Source organism: Ceratosolen solmsi, unplaced genomic scaffold, assembly GCF_000503995.2.
Source record: "Ceratosolen solmsi marchali unplaced genomic scaffold, CerSol_1.0 scaffold29, whole genome shotgun sequence".
In the NCBI taxonomy this organism is placed as follows: domain Eukaryota; kingdom Metazoa; phylum Arthropoda; class Insecta; order Hymenoptera; family Agaonidae; genus Ceratosolen; species Ceratosolen solmsi.
In genome coordinates, this window is record NW_011948417.1 from 1277533 (window position 1) to 1295460 (window position 17928).

At 39.3% G+C, this 17928-nt stretch overlaps 2 protein-coding genes across 2 annotated transcripts; one reads left to right on the forward strand and one right to left on the reverse strand.

Moving 5' to 3' along the window:
- Positions 1–473: 473 nt before the first annotated feature.
- LOC105359606 (nuclear receptor subfamily 2 group F member 5) lies at positions 474–10823 on the reverse strand. Its single transcript, XM_011496233.1, has 7 exons — positions 10702–10823; positions 10049–10187; positions 8686–8932; positions 7097–7219; positions 5459–5631; positions 3648–3894; positions 474–838 (listed from the first exon to the last, which is right to left on the reverse strand). The coding sequence occupies exons 1-7, from the start codon at positions 10821–10823 to the stop codon at positions 609–611; spliced, it is 1281 nt and encodes a 426-aa protein (XP_011494535.1). The 3' UTR covers positions 474–608.
- On the forward strand, positions 1564–3241 carry LOC105359605 (uncharacterized). The gene is made up of 3 exons (XM_011496232.1): positions 1564–1803; positions 2771–2981; positions 3105–3241. Exons 1-3 carry the CDS (start codon positions 1658–1660, stop codon positions 3180–3182), a joined length of 435 nt encoding a protein of 144 aa, XP_011494534.1. The 5' UTR covers positions 1564–1657; the 3' UTR covers positions 3183–3241.
- Positions 10824–17928: the final 7105 nt, after the last annotated feature.

Here is a 17928-nt window from a genome sequence, read left to right on the forward strand (position 1 = left end):
ACCAATCCACTATCGCTACGTACGCGCTCAGACACATATTATCGGGTGTTGGTTGTTAATTGTTCTCAAGCGCTCAAATCAAATTGCTGGCGTTACTATAAGTAAAAATTATAATAGGATCGCCTATGCTATGCATTCATTCAATTAATATATATATATATATATATATATATATATATGTTAGTAATCTTATTGATGGGAGGGAGAGAGAGAGAGAGAGAGAGAGAGAGAGAGAGAGAGACAGACAGACAGACAGAGTGAGAAGTGAGAAAGCGAAAGTGAGACTAAAGGTAAAAATGAGTATTTGATTATCTGTAAGTATTCTGCGAATATAGCGTGTGCGAATGCTACCTAATGGGGCTTTGCGACACTTCTATTAATACCTCATAAAAAGACTTTAAAGCATTGTAAATGCATTTCCTTAGACGTAAATTTATTTACAGGTAAAACACATGGGTGAGTCGGGGGTGGCGTTGGGGAAGTGTGGCAGCAAGTAAGTAGTAGTTTCGCGGGTAATAGAGGGAGCGAAAGTCTGACAGTCGGTACTTTGGTAGAATTTTGGGCGGCGGGGATGGCGATGAGGTGGAGCAAAGGCAGTTGTCGCTGGTTTAGTTGGGCCTCCCGGCGTTGACCATATCGTCGAGCAGACGCTCCACGCTCACGTCGCCGACCGTCGGCTGGAAAAGCAAGTCCTGGAGGGTGCGCCGGCAGAGGGCGCGAGCGGGCGGCAGCAGCAGCAGGAGATGGCCTACGCGACCGGCGCCTCGGTCGGACAGGACGGAGACCGTCTGTTCCTGCAGGGCCGTGACGCGTGCGGCCTCGCACAGGCCCCGGGACTCTGCGTCGACAATACAAGATCAGTCTCGCTTTTTACTCCTTAATGATCTCGTGAATGTGGATTGAAAGTGTGGATACGTTAAGAAATTCAATTACGAATATGATTTAACAAACGTTTGGCCATTGAACATTCAAACGACTATTGTCAATTATAAAGCTATTGGATAGAAAACTTTGTACCGGACCATCATAAACAAGATCGAACTGTCGATTTAAAATTGCGATTTTAAATGTCAATATTGGATAGGCGCGGGTAAGACTGAGATATGTAGGAGGATGGAAAAAAAAAAAAAAAAAAAAAAAAAATTCTCAACGCGAATCCGTGAATCATATATTATTGTCGATAATATACGATTTCTGAATTATATACAAGCGATGTTGAATATTTGTGGATAAGCATAGATAAGGAAACCTTTTTTATAATAAGTTAGAGGCTGAGAATATTGGACAAGAATTGAAATAAATTTTCAAACAAATGTTTTTTACTCGCTAATGCTTATCGGGATCCGAAAGGGCCTAAAGCCAATAAAAGTAAAAACGCAGAAACAATTGTACGCGTTGGAAATTTAAAAAACAGCACACTTCCTAACACGCATAAAAACAAAAATTCATAAATTTGAAGTTGCTTTGCACAAACACATATATATGCACAGGCGTGTATGCATATGCGCGCATACGTGCGTACGTACGTGCGTGTATGCGTATGCATGTGTACCTATGTGTATTTATAAATTTATATTTCGGCTAAAATCATCGATCAAAATTTTCACGTAGAATAATTGAACAAATAAATTAAAAGAAAAAGAAAAAATAAGTAAAAATGGCTAAATGCACGTTTGAATATTCAAAAGGTAAAGGTACTGGAGTGTCGGAGGCAATTGGAAATTGGGGCTTTTCGAACGAAGTTGCTAGTCCCGGCCATGAACTAAGTAGAATACAATGTATCTTGGAAAAAATGGGGAAGCTGTATGTATTTTATATATAAAATATAGATTAATAACGTTTATCGTGTGTTGCCGGAACCTTTTCACCTTATGATTTTTATCATAACCTCAATACTTTGTTGTCCTCGCGATCAATCAATTATTAACAATTCGAGTATGTAAATTAGCTCGTAATTCAATTTTTTAAATATCATTTAGATACTTATTGAGAGAAAAAAACGTTAAAATTGAAAAATTTATGCTTTGCTGTTATTTATTTATTTATTTATTTTTTTTTTTTTCCCTCCCTAAGAAAACATCAATTTTATTATTAAAAATAGCTTTGTCTCTTATAGAAATCTAAAGGTAAAATTTCACTTAATTTAAGGGAAAATAACATAAGTATCATAGAAAGGAATTATTTAAATAAAATTTTCACAGTTTTTTTAGTCGCAAGTACCGCGTATATGACATCACTGCAAATGTCAGTATAAAATGTTTAAAAAAAAAAAAAATATATATATATATATATATAATTTAAAAAAACACGAAATATTACTTATTGAGAGGTTATTACTTTAATCATTTTTACTCTATATTCATCTATCTTTATTGAAAAAAAAAAAATAAACTTTAATCTCTACTAACTTTTCAAACTAAATTGAAGATTTTGTTGGCAAATTTCAGAAAATGATACTCTTAAAATCGCGACTTTACACATTCGCATTTAGACAGACTCAAGTTTCTGGTTTAATTTGAATGATTATGCGAAAAAAATTTATATAAAACAGATTTGAAAAGATAAAAAAATTGACAAAGCCATATTTTCCAATGAAAATCAAAGAAAATTTTGAAGTCGATTAGAAAAAAATATTACATTTAATTTAGCATAATATCAATTGGCTTCACTATTTGTCTTATATTAGCCTCGCAAGTTCACACTCGACATTAGATTAATAAAATTAATCGTGTAATAATAAAATAAAGCAAGTACATTCATCTCTTTTCAGGCGTGATAAATCATTATGCACTCCGGCTCCGAAAAAGAAAAGTTGCCTCTTCAAACCAGCTTCGTGTCAATTGACACACCGCAAATTGCCAGAACATTACCCCTTAGTTTTATACGGCTCGGTCAATGAAGTGATACCATGTGCCGATAGGAAGCTTATCAGAAAGGACAATATTATTCCCGCTTTGCACCGCAGCTACTGTTTGCAAGGAGTACGAATCTACATCTTCCCATTATCATTTCTTCTTTTTTTTTTTTTTTTTTTTTTTTTTTTTTTTTAAACGAGCGAAAAATTGGGCAGGCGATGAGGTAATCCGCGTAATAATTATTTTCAGACTGATAAATGGTACAAATGTTGGTCCTGTTACTATCCACAACCAAGTTGTCCAGTCGCGTGCTCTTCCCATGGTTAGCCAAGTATAATACCATTTTAGTCGACAACTCGAAGATGAGAATGGATAAAAAAAAAAACAAAAAACAAAAAAAAACAAAAACAAAAAAAAAACAAACGAAAACGAAAACACAATGAAAAATGTAACTTGAAGCGATAGTAAGGACATTGCTCCATACATAGCCAATGTCCCTATTATTATTATTATCATTATAATTATCATTATCACTATTATTATTATTGTTATTATTATTATTATTATTATTATTATTATTATTATTATTATTATTATTATTATTATTTTGGAATTCATAATATAAAGCTCAATTATCAAATCTTTATGTATCGAAGGAATGATTGGACAGGAGAAGTCCGTCGGCGTTCTTCGAGTGTCCCCTCACTAACACTATCGCGCCCTCCCACAAACGAAAATCTCAACCCTCTCGACCCTGCCAATTTAATTAATTATCCTAATTGCTTGGCCCACCTCCTTTAAAAAGTACGATCGCTTTGAGGCATGCGTACTCCGAGTGGTCGATTCTCAAAATGGCGCATCTGGTGAGGAGCTCGCGTAGCCGTCTGGCCTCGTCGCACAGGATTTGCCTCCTGTCCGGCGACATGTGTATCGGTATCAGCTGCGACTCCTCGACAGGGAAATTCCATTGGGCGGCCGTCAGTACGAAAAGCTCGCACCACGACTCCTCGAGCAGAATCGCTTGATCTCGGTACGAAAGCTGCAGAGAGATTCGGAATAATTTAATAATAATTTCATAATCAAAGTCGCGTTAGTCGTGTCCTCGAATTGAACGGTACGCGCTCCATTATATCTTCAGCTTATTTATGTTTAATTATTTATTTTTTATTTTTATCTTAGTATTATTTTATTATATTATATTTATTATATTATATTATATTATATTATATTATTATATTATTTTATTTTATCTTAGTATTATTGTTGTTATTCATGTTATTAATTATTTATATGAGAAACATCGAAACAAAGATTGTAAGAAAAGGCTAAAATTTGAATTGCAATGGGACTTAAAAGATTTGGGATTTTAATTTTTATTATAGATAGGAGACATCGCTTGATTATGTCGTTAGTTTTTTTTTTTTTTTTTTCTTTTAACTCTCCTATATCGTAAATATTTATCTTTAAGCATCTATTAATAGACCTAATAATGTAAGCTTTGAAATTCTAGGACAACGTTGTTTTTTTTTTTTTTTATAGTGTATAAATTATGTGCAATTATTTCTCCTTTCTCAAATTGTATAATACATCGATGTATATGTACAATTCTGAAAATGCCCTTCAGGCTTGCGCAACAGTATAATATATAAATCATAAGCTTTAGCATCGATCGATGCTTAATCTCGCAGTAAAGAATTTAAAACATAAATAGAAAATTGACTATGTAAGTAATATCTCTAGTTCATCATATATTCATCTCTCCTTAAATAGTTATTATTTTTCTTCGCTTAGCCTTGGAGATCTTATACATTTTATTATGGAATGAAAAAATTCATTAATTCTCCTCTCTAAAGGTTCTTTCATTGTTTTTAAATGCTACAAGTACTAATTAATGACCTCGGTTTTGATTGAAAAGTCCACATATTTTTCTATCGCAATTACCGATGAATATAAATATTTATAAAATAAACAGATTTTCTTTCATTCATGCTGTATTTTAAGTATTTTAAAATTATTAACCATAATTATTTGTATATGTTAGTGTTGCAAATGTGTAGTCGATGTGAAGGTTAAACGAAAATTTTACATTTCTTATTTTTTTCTTTGTAGCCTTGGAAATCAATATATTGTGTAAGAATTGAAACTTGAACAATTTGAATTTGTAGAGTGTAGTGAGAAATTTTGTAAAAGTCTGGAGTGCATATTTTTTGGCATTACACCGCAGTTTCCGTCAAAAGATATTAACCAAGATATTTAGGTAACTACACAATCCCAAACACAAAAGGAGATTATAAAAGATGGAAAAAAATGAAGATATGAATCTCATCAATGATAAATACTTTTGTGTGTGTGTGTGTGTGTGTGTGTGTGTGTGAGATAGAGAGAGATAATCTTTACACTCGAGTCATTAATGAGCCTTGTCAATATAAATCATATTTACTTGATTTTAAACTTTTGTTATGAATTCTTGCTGCATTTTATGCAAACGACTCTCAAAAGCACTTTATTTGGATTTGTAGGCGGCATGTGATCTCCATAAATAATAAAACATCCTTTGAACGGTATTGGTTTCATGCGAAATTGATTAAATTTATATGTAATACCTGTAAAAAGGAAGATATACTTCTTGGCCATTTTACGGCCAAAAACAGTAATTTCGCTGCAAACTCGTAAACATTTTCCGCTGGTAAAAGCGAAAAGTTTGCCGTTTGTCCGTCGGACACAGAAGTACAAATTAATGGAGCCGCTAATCGAGTTGACACGTGATCCTCAGCAACTATAAATTAAACATAAATTTCGTGACTATTGGTATTATGAGAAAAATTAATGTTACACTTTATTTTCTTATCACAATTTCTTCTAGGCTTCAAACGCCATTGCCTAAAAGTATTAATTCTCATGAAATAGTTCAACTAATAAAAAAATCTTTATCCACAATAAAGACGTAAGAGATGCCGGTCGATGCGTACCAACCGCGCACTCCCACTTAAGTAACAGCAAAGTGACATTGCCATCGATGATATCAAAGTCAAACCAAAAACATCATAAATTGGCATTTAGGTCGTCGATTCGTCGACCGCGCTTCTTATTAACCAACTATAAATTAAGAAATTTGGGCAATCGATGCGTACGCGATTCTTCGATAACATTTGCATTGTCCCTTTATACATGTCCCTACGTAAAACACTGCATCGTTCGATCGCGAAATCAAATGGTCAAAGGTTTCACCACATCCACGAGACAAGAGAATGAAGCCGTACGCCGTCACCACTCGATGCTCGATTCTACGATGATGCGAGGATCGTGCATGGATCGTGCGTGGATCGTGCGTGGATCGTGCGTGGATCGTGCGTGGATCGTGCGTGGATCGTGCGTGGATCGTGCGTGGATCGTGCGTGGATCGTGCGTGGATCGTGCGTGGATCGTGCGTGGATCGTGCGTGGATCGTGCGTGGATCGTGCGTGGATCGTGCGTGGATCGTGCGTGGATCGTGCGTGGATCGTGCGTGGATCGTGCGTGGATCGTGCGTGGATCGTGCGTGGATCGTGCGTGGATCGTGCGTGGATCGTGCGTGGATCGTGCGTGGATCGTGCGTGGATCGTGCGTGGATCGTGCGTGGATCGTGCGTGGATCGTGCGTGGATCGTGCGTGGATCGTGCGTGGATCGTGCGTGGATCGTGCGTGGATCGTGCGTGGATCGTGCGTGGATCGTGCGTGGATCGTGCGTGGATCGTGCGTGGATCGTGCGTGGATCGTGCGTGGATCGTGCGTGGATCGTGCGTGGATCGTGCGTGGATCGTGCGTGGATCGTGCGTGGATCGTGCGTGGATCGTGCGTGGATCGTGCGTGGATCGTGCGTGGATCGTGCGTGGATCGTGCGTGGATCGTGCGTGGATCGTGCGTGGATCGTGCGTGGATCGTGCGTGGATCGTGCGTGGATCGTGCGTGGATCGTGCGTGGATCGTGCGTGGATCGTGCGTGGATCGTGCGTGGATCGTGCGTGGATCGTGCGTGGATCGTGCGTGGATCGTGCGTGGATCGTGCGTGGATCGTGCGTGGATCGTGCGTGGATCGTGCGTGGATCGTGCGTGGATCGTGCGTGGATCGTGCGTGGATCGTGCGTGGATCGTGCGTGGATCGTGCGTGGATCGTGCGTGGATCGTGCGTGGATCGTGCGTGGATCGTGCGTGGATCGTGCGTGGATCGTGCGTGGATCGTGCGTGGATCAAGGCCAACCTTACCTTTCTTAAAGTGCAAGCGATCGTTGGCAGCGGCGGCAGCCTCCTCGGAGCTTGTCACCTCGTCTTCCTTGCCAGCCGAATTGGATAAGGGTTCGGGCGTAGGCCGGGGCATGAAGTGCGCAGCTGTCGTCGTCAGTCGCAACAAATCGCTCGTCGTCTCTGGCAAAGAATTTTCACGTGTAGCCAATGACGATCGATATTCCTTAAACATTAGCTGCCCACTATTACTCCTCGGCGGATTATAAAATTTTCTTACGACGACGCGGCTCTGCGGCTTGCGAAGACGACTCTCGGCTCTCGGCTCTCGGCTCGCGGACGAGGCTCTTTCGTGCAAAGACGAAAGCTCGACGGGAGCGCGCGACACGTGCGATATATATGCGATTGTTCATACGCGCGAGTGGCCCTATGGTGCACGACATGGCCATCATCATGGGAACCGTCGAGCGAATCCCGTTGCGACCAGTGATGGTGAATTTACTTTAAAGCCTATACACGCGAACTGTACACTTCCGGATGCTCATCATTTAACGTCATTGACCTTGGAATGTACGCTATATTCATCCGTTACGTAAAGATATTTTCAGCTATTTTTACTAAAATAATGCATTTATTTACATTTGCTCTCTTTTATATTGTTATATGTTTCATATGTTTTGTTGCTTATGTAGACAAACTGATTGAAAAGAATCAATTATGAAAATTTTTCGTGCAGACATTTGATCCGCAATGTTAAAAAATCCTTTTAAAAGCTCACCTTACATCTCAACACATCGAACGCGTTAAATAAAAATAGTAATAAATAATAATAATTAAATAATAATAGTACAAGTTGAATTATTCAATTACACGAAAGCGTAAAATGCTCCCTTGGGTCAACAAAGCGGTATCTTTGAACGGAGAATGAGGAAGAGGAGAATGAGGAGGAGGAGGAGGATGAAGCTTATAACATAAATAAAAATTTCAATAAATCAAAGATCGCTTAAAAGAAGCAAATAAAAACTAAAGAATATAGTTTTACGTTGGTATAATGTTGAATTTCACGCTAACCAAAATACATAATAAAATTTCGATTTAACAGCGAGTTTGCAATATTATTCAATTATCATTATTACAATTATTTTCAGTCGATAATTTGACATTGTGATTTCTAATCTCGATAGCCGTCGATGCATTAACACGATCGCACATTATAGTGCAAATAAGCACTTGGGCATGCAAAATTGGCAATTGAAGAAATTCACTTTGCGTGCATGTCGCCTTGGAGTTATAAGTGGCAGGCAGTTAGTTTCCCGTGAAATTAAACATCGAGCATCATTGTCTGGACGAAGAGCGAGTTACGTTTTCACGACGACGATTTACCAAAAAGTATCGGTCATTGAAGCGGAAGCGCGTAAAGCGATACGCCAGAGGGTAATAGTCGTCACCAGATGCACCGACAACAAACGCGTCGCTCCTTAATCCAAAATCAGCTGACGTAGTCGAAACCTCGGTACACCATAAATTGACGGGCGCCCACGTGATAACACGACGAGCGCTCGAAACTTTGCTGATAAATCGGCAATTACGATAATCGACGCCAATGGACTCACCCATTGCCGAGGGGAAGCTCGGCACCGCTGGCTTAAACGAAAAGAAGCTCGGGTAGAGGAGCGGATGGTAGGGAGCGCCAGCTCGCGCTGCCCCGTGGTAGATGTGCGATGCCGACGGGTAGAGGGAGGCGGCGGTTGCGACGGCGGAGGCCGGGGACGGCTTCCTCGAGGCCGCCATCACCGACATCGACGTCGACGCGCTCCGGGGTGCTCGCTCGTGCTGCACCGCTGCAAGTCGACACAGAGGCTTAAAGATCCGCTGATGGCTGGCCGTGAGGGGGGCAGGGACCGTTACCGACGACACCGACGAGGCTGAAATAATCTTCTCTTGTCATTGCGCTGGATGACAATTTTGGGATACAAGTCTACGAGGGCCGTTTGTATCGTTTAACACTCTTTACGCGCTTTATTTATACAATTTATACAAAGTTGAATAAAATTGCGCCCCAATAATACATTGCCGCCGCATCGAAATACCATAACTTGCGGTGCGGTCGATCGAGTAGCCATTCCCAGTTTGCGCGATTGCGATTCGTTCGATCCGGAAACTCATGGGCACGGGAGGAGATGAATAATGGGATGCTCGAGTGCCTCGAGGGCGAGATGGATGCTTGAAAAATGTGTGGTGGGGAGAAAAGGTAAGGACGATCGGACGAAACTAAACTGGCAAATTGTCCGTAAGTCAGCGTTGCTCGCTTTATAAAGCTTGGATTTCCGAAACTACGGTGGGTGAGATATGACAAAGAGAGTAACAACTGCACGTCGAGCTCACGCGGCCCGACCCACTCTTCGCTAAAGTAGTCGCGAGGAGTTTCACGAGTGGCGCAAAGTTTGCTCGGGGCGTCGACGCGTAATGGCCCGTACGCATGATCTAGAGGTGTCGAGGTACCCAGCGCTAATTGATATCTCAATGCAATCAAGTGTTTGGTTTATCCAAGCCCCGCTCGTCGCCTCTCTCGCCATCTATTTACAAAGGATGATGCCAGCATTCGGCTGCCGCTGACACGTCGGTCCACACAGCAGCCGATCGCTTCGCGAGGGTGAAAGGGGAGTTTCGGTGGTCTGTCGCTCTCGTCCCGCGTCGTGTCCCGCCGAGTGTTTGCTCTTTAACCCCCGCGTTCCGAGCCCACGATTATTCTATTCATTGTGGCGTCTCGTTGAGACATCTCGTCCACGTGCATGTGACGCGCGCGTCCCGTTGACCCTATCGCAGTCGAAGGTCGAGCTTTCGAACGCAATCGTAGCTAATTGTGCATCGATGTTTGGAGATGCGTAAGCTGGAATGTATTATTATTGAAAGAAACAGAAGAAAAGAGAAATAAAGAGAGAGAGAGAGAGAGAGAGAGAGAGAGAGAGAGAAAACAATTGTCTCACGATGCTGCTTACCGTCTCTTTTCATGTTCACTTGCAAGCACTTGGTAAATCGGCAGGATTGGCATTGATTTCTCCGAGACACGTCGACGATGCACTGGCCGCTTTCTTTGCACACGTAGTCCAAATTCCTGCAAATTGATATTGTACTTTTCTGCGCTTTCTCTCGGTTATCTGATTAATAATATTGTCGCACCTCGGTACAGCGGGGCTTTGTCTGCGGTGCGATAACGATAAAGCTCGTAAATTGGCGAAAAATGCATTTAAAATCATATATATATATATATATATATATATATAGAAAATACATGTCTTTGAGGTATATTTTTAGAAGCGACGATGTGAATCTCAAGTGCAGTAGTGGCGTTCTACGTAAGTGCGGTGTCGAAGTTTCTCGAAGAACCAAGTTTTAGAGAAATTTTACGAAAAACTATGCGAATGGAGGTGCATTTTATTCTCTGCGCTTTCGACGTTACGTACGAACGTGAGAAATGTTTGGTGAAAGGCAATGCAAACACGCGTGAAACTTAGTCTACAGATTAATTTTCTTCTTTTTTTTTTTTACACGGACAGTATTGACGAAGCTATGGAAGGAAAGATAAACATTTACGACTTATTAATGAAACTTGCAATTACCTCGCATACCTACGGATCGACCGCTTGAAAAATCCACGACATCCGTCGCAACTTGGTACACCGTAATGTTTTCCAGACGCCTTGTCACCACATACCTTGCACAAGGTCTCTACTCTACCATTATCGTCCATTATTATCAATGACAATAATGGTATTATTTATTTATTAAATTACGTATTGCAACTCGTTAATACTCGTGAATTGGTCGCGCAGTCAACACATCTCGACGTCCTGCAAATGAAAAAGATTAGTGGTATAGGTTATTGATAAGCAAGATAGAGCGTAAAAAATATTATCTTTAATGTATTACGTAAATGTGCGTGAGATTGCCAGAAATTTTTTACATTTTCCATCCTAAAATATCAATTGGCATTTTAATAATAGCATTTTATATCAAACAATAGCATTTTAATGACAGTTTAATATTAAAAAAACCTTACTCATTGCTTTCGCAATGATAATCAACGGTGTTTTATAGCTTAATTTACGACCGCATTCACACATATATACACTAAGGCAAGCATTTTTGGATAACTAATAGCCGTTATAGTTTATAAGTCCTTTAGCCGTATTATCCATCTCTCGTTAATACTAGATGAGATATTATTATGTCGCTTAATCATACAATTTCCTAATTCTTTCACAAGATTGGTAAAAAAAGCCTACTTAACGTCGATATCCATTGCCTTTTACCAACTCCATAAATTCACGCGCAAATCACCATTGATGAATAAATTGCTCATCGATGGTCCTTCCAAAAAAAATTGGACTGCAGCTTTCGAGCTGAGAAACCTCATCTTACACTCCCTCCTCCCCCTCCCCCTCCCCCTCCCCCACCATCATAAATACGAAAAGTCGACATAATTTTAACGCGGTATCGCATTAATTACTCGTAAGAAGAATTTTCGAAATTTTGTACCTCGGTTGTGTCTCCCTCTTGGTTTGGCCCACAATCGCAATCTCCCCTACCTCTTGGCGTGCCTCGTCAGCGCGCGCAAAACATCAAATGCGTGGGCGCGCGTCAATGTCGATAGCGTCGATAAACCCGTAGTAACTGATAGTCAGCCGCCATTTTGGGAGCGCCCTAGCTACAAACGTAGCTTCGTAAGCGCGCGCGCGCGCGAACTCACGAAAGGAGGCGGCGGAGGAGGAGGAGGAGGAGGAGCGAGGGGGTGTGTGTGCCAGCGAAGCTTAGAATAGCGGTAGAATATTACAAGACTAACGAAAGAAATACGTTGCTAATGCTTCGGCCAACGTCGATGGGGAAAGCAGCTTTAGTTAGTTGTTTATTTATACGTGTAGTGCCATTTAAATGTTGGCGGTTCTTTAATGTACATTTGAAATAATTAAATGTTTAAAAGGTACTTCGCATATTTTATTAAACGGTCGGATAAGACGGATAATCTTATCGGACGGATAATTAAACGTCACTACAAATAATCTTGAAATATGAGCTACGAGGATCAGACTTTTACCATTCCCTTAATCACCTCGTCCTCGTTTGATTATCAACGTCAGTCATTTTAATCTATTGTCACTTGGCCGCGTAATATGCTCGATACTATTGAAAGGAAAGTAATATTTCGAGGGACTATTGTCAGCGAGAATTTTCACGCGCCTCATTACGATATTTGTATTCATGAAAATATCGTTGATTTGCGAATAAGAATATGGATGACGATGGAGGAAACGATACTTTACACGTCCCAAGTTACCCGAAGAATCTTTTCACCATTTCACGATCGCACTGCTCCTGTTGCGACTGCATAAAACTGCAGGTAAGCACCGCAGCCAAACGCACGACTAAAAATCGAAATGACAATTTATCGAGCTGCTGATATCGTCCCGTCAAAATGTCGAGGACGCCTAGAGGGAGGGAAGTGGACGAGGTAAGGCTGTCCGGCGTCTCGGATCTCCTTCCATGAAACCAACTGGTTCAATCTGGTCTGTTATTAGTCAGTCGTCGTATCGTTGTACCATTGCGCCATCTAATTAACGAGACACGCGAGTCAAAAACTGCGTTTTAGAAGTTACTCGCGAGGTCAGCCGAGAAAACATAATATAAATATTATTGTTATTCGTTATTTGGGTAGTTGGTGGGATACTCGTTCGTGCCCGCTGTATTGTTTATCAATTTACGGTTTAAGCGACCTAGAAACGGCTGATTTCTTAATTATGCAGCACTCGAGTGACAAGCCTATGCCTGGAATTCGTACTGCCATTATTTTCAGACGCTATTTTTCTCCTTTTCTAATTTATTGTTAATAATTAAACGCATTCTAATTTACATCTCCATAATAACAACATTAATAATTAAATTTATAACAATATTATTATTATTATTATTGTTGTTGTTGTTGTTGTTGTTGTTGTTGTTGTTGTTATTGTTATTGTTAATATTTTTATACTAGTATTACGTGATATTGGTAAACGCTTTAAAGACATAATTTAATAATTTATTAATAAAAATTGATATTTAATTCAACACTTTGAGAGTATTTGGCATGTTGAGTTTATGCTAATGAAATAATGCTAAGCTATTTACTAATACTCTTCTTTAAAAAGTACACAATGTAATTTGCATGTGCAATGTAAAGCATTCGGGTTTCCATCCCTAAGCTCGCCGAACGACTATTATCATCGATATTTTCAACTTACAGAAGAAAAAAAGATGTTAACAATGTCGAATTTTCACGTAGCTTCATAAAATATACGTCTTGGCATCATAATTATCGACTTGTTCACTTATTGATTGTAGATGCCAATAAGCACTCCATTTTAATATACAAGTTCTGAGTTATAGTATGAGTAAAATTTTGCGAATATATTGTCAACTTTTAAACAATATAAAAGAAGTTAAAGAGAAAGTAAATTTGCTTTCCAATGTATCGACGTCAGGCGCGAATAAAGAATTTCAAGATTTGTTGATTGACATGTCTAAGCCAACATATCAACTATACATACCACGTGTCAAGTAAAATACATTTAATTATCCTTCATAGTGCTAACTCATTCGATACTTAAGCAATGCTTCTTTTACCAAATTAGAATCGCGAAGAATAAAAGTTTTTGATATTATACCGTATCGTACATTCAGTCACTTCATTAATTGATTTAATTGTTAATATTACGGATAATTTTTTTATTAATTTTATTTCCCGAATGAGTGCATGATTTGAAATCACCATGGAATTTAATCGTAAAAACGCGTGGAGATAAATTGAATAACCTTACCGGTATATATATGAACACTTGGAAATAGAGTCGAGTGGAGAGACCTTTTACAAGCACAAGGACATAAGAACAATTGAATATTAATAAAGGAGATGAAATTCGTATATGTTTCGATATTTTAGTAGAACAATGCGAGTACGGCGACCTGCGCGCTTCCGATTCGCCTTTTTACTTGGCGTCCAATTATCCCAAGTCCAGAACTGTCTTGGGGTTGGCTCATGGCTTCTTATCCACCTTCCCAATAACCGTTCGGTCGAAGAATGAGCGACCCTAGCCAAAGTGGGAGAGGGTCGGTGAGACAGCCTTGTTCTCTATAACGCGAACACGGAAAATGCCTTAAAATTTCGATCTGTTTGTTAATTATTGGCATTGTTTGTCTCCTCGAAACTCGCACACAAGTATATATATATATATATATATATATATATATATACTTACATAATTTAGTCGTCATTAACTTTCTTAGATTAAAGTTTCATAAGGTTATGATACGCATTCTCGTTAAAACTATGTAAAACTATGTAAAATGATGAAAATATTAAAATACAAGAGAGCAGATATATTTGACGAGTGATATTTATCAATCTCGCTGACACTTGCTCTACACAAGTCTCTCGCAATTTCGCGCACGCGTATATTTGCTAACAGGAGAGTCTCGTTGACGCCCTCGCGAAATGGGAGGAGGGCATCCTCGGGTTTGGCTGCGGTACGGGGCTACGATCGAGCGAACCTGTCATAATATTTTCATCCTCGATGTCGCACCGATTTCGTCTCCATTTCTATAGAACACGGAGCCGAGCCCTCGAGCACTTCGCTGAAAATATCGCGATATTGAAAGATCTTTTTCGTTTTCACCCCCCCCCCAATCCCCCCAATCCCCCCAATCCATCCCCTCCACTCCCGCCATTACCCCTTTACCCTCTCCCCTCACCGCTTGCCGACGTCGAGCGAACCCCTTTGAAATGACACTTTGTGCACGAGTTTATTTTTACACGGGTAAGTATTTTCTCCAACTGCCGTATCATTTTTTGGCCAACCCCTTGAAAATTTTCCCTTTTGTAACTTATGGTCTGTCAGATATTGAGACACTGGATTATTATTACATTAGGCTCGAATGAGAAAAAAAACAAAACCGTAAATACCCTTGGTAAAATATTATCCTTTAAAGATAATTGCATTCTTTATCTCATAAAAAAAAAATACGTTAAATTTATTGTTATTGTTATTGTTGTTATTATTACTGTTGTTGTTGTTGTTGTTGTTGTTGTTGTTGTCGTCGTTGTCGTCGTCGTCGTCGTCGTCGTCGTCGTCGTTGTTGTTATTGTTATTATGATTATTGTTGTACGTAATAATACACGCGAACCTGGTGCAAGTTAATTGTACGTATGAGGTATATAATTTATTTCAATGTTGAAAAATCAATCGATTTTAAATTGATAATTTATTTCGCAACTACACATCATCCTATTTATATATGTACGTTCGACCTTAATTGACAAATATTAACATAAACGTTAATTGAAGGTGTAGAGGAGATACTAATTGATACATAATATTAATGAAATTAATGTATCTCTTAAACATTTTTATATTCAATAATTACAACGCACAAAACATTACGACGATAATTTATAATTTTACAAAATATCAAATTAATAGTAAACAAATAAGTAACATATAAATATTAAAACTGTCGTGTATATAAATACTATAGGGTAGGGGATAAATGAGGGGAGGGGTTTAAGTACGTGAGCACGTACTTATGTATATATATATATATCAGCACAATTATAACGCATAACGTTTAACAATGATTGCAATAAATGAGTAATATAACCAAGTACCGATATTAAAAAAAAAAAAACTTTTTACAGTATAAACTTCTAAATTGTTACAAAAAGGTCAGCATACGTAAATTCGTCAACATTGCAATTTTTTAATAAGATAAAAAACTTATAATATTAGTTGATTAATTTCTATAATGTGAATATTATATTCGTATTGTGTAATGTGGTGTAAGATTATAACGATTATGTAAGTGATAAAAAGGATAAACAAGAGATAGCATTAGAATGAAACGGAGAAAGAAAGTATTGCTACTTGCTAAATATTTAATTAAATTGATGATGTATTCATTTAATTATTTCAATTTATTTGAAATGATGATGATTCAATATTATAATTTCTTATTCGACATACTTAATTTTTAAGTAAAAACATATTTCTTTTACGACCAAAATACTTTTGACTTATCTTATTTTCTATCCGTTTGTTTATTCGCATCAATTTTCACATATTGAAATCAAATTTAATTTAATATTCTAATTAATACATCGCATCTTCACTTAAAGATCTTCACTTCAGATCCACGTTCCAGTTCTCACTAAAAGTTCATTGCATTTTCTATACGAATCGCAAAAAAAAAAAAAAAAAAAAAAAAAAAGTACTTCCTTTCATCATTTTTCTCTACATCAAAGTCTTTTTCTTTGCTTTTCCTCTTCTTTGCTTTATATATAAAAGTTTCAGCGTAACGCTATAACAGCAGCACCGATCATCAAAAACTCTTTTAAACACCACAAATCATTTGCCAATTTAAGTTGACAAAAGTCATTGCAGCGCACACAAAAGTTAGAACAAAACAATAAGCGACAAAGAGGTGTCCGTTATCTCCAAATTACCATTGCCACGCCACACCAAACGCCCATACCAAACTTGAGACAATCGAACAATTACATTGTACGAAATTGGACGCAAATAAGGTTTAATCCTTTGACACGCGACGACATTAGCGAGAAAAGGCATAAAGTAAATAGTCCTGGCTTATCGCCTAATCCGAATTGACACGGGCACAAAAAAAATTTATCGTCATTTGTCCGCTTTGCAGTTGAGCATCAGCTCGACTCTTATCTAGTCCTCTTTCAACGACAAAACAATGACTCTCGTTTTTTTTTTTTACCTACCTCATCTCTCTCTCTCTCTCTCTCTCTCTCTCTCCTGCCGGACAGTGGGGTCTAAATACTTGATAGTTCTTAATGCGTCGATAACGGCTGTAAAGTGGCAGTGATTCCGGAAGCGCTCGTTAATGTTGACTCACGTGCGCAGTCCATCGAGTGATAGGGGTTGGGTGGGGTGGGGCCATACGAGTTGCAGCCACGGTCCGCGTTAGTGGTGGTGGCGGTGGTGGTGGTGCTTACTACGGGGCCACGGTCGTCGCGGGGTTTGGTTTTATGTCGTGGGGTCGGCGAGAGGGACGAGAGGGGCAGATGTGGAATAGTTAGCGGATAGTGGGGATGGTATTAAAGGGAGATGAAGGGATGATGAAGTGGGGGAGGGGAGGGGCGTGTGTGAAAGGTGTGTGCGCGCGCGCGCGCGCGCGTCTCTCTCTGTGCGTGTGTGTGCGAGTGTGTGTGAGAGCGAGAGAGCGAGAGAGCGAGAGATAGAGAGAGAGAGAGATAGAGAGAGAGAGAGAGAGAGAGAGAGAGAGAGAGAGAGAGAGAGGAGGGGTCTAGAACGGAGAGTCGAAGCTTATAAACCGGTTATTATCATTCGGTGTGCAATTACGGAAGGCGGTATTACTTAGCTCTGTTTGCTGCCGGTGCCTGGGCCGACGGTGCGTGACGACTTGCATATGTCGCGCGCCCCGCACCGAGTCAACACCCTTGTGGATTGCGGAGCCGATTTGCGACTCGACTTGTTGACATATATTATTCATGTGCCTTGCCCGCGTTTCCACTTCTTTATTCTCCAAAACTTATTCGCTGTCAGTCAGTCTATATGACTCGCTGCTGTCCGTGTCTATGCGCTCGTATTTCTATACAAATGTGCTACTTTGTTTTCTCGTAAATGCTCCTTCTACGAGTCAATAATAGTCCCGACTCGTCGTGATGATACATTATACGCTTTCCTCTCTTTTTAGCTTTCGAGTCCACATTAATAGGCTATTAATTATTGTCGTTGCTCTATTATTGCTGCAAGAACATCGAAACTCCTTGATTAAAACTG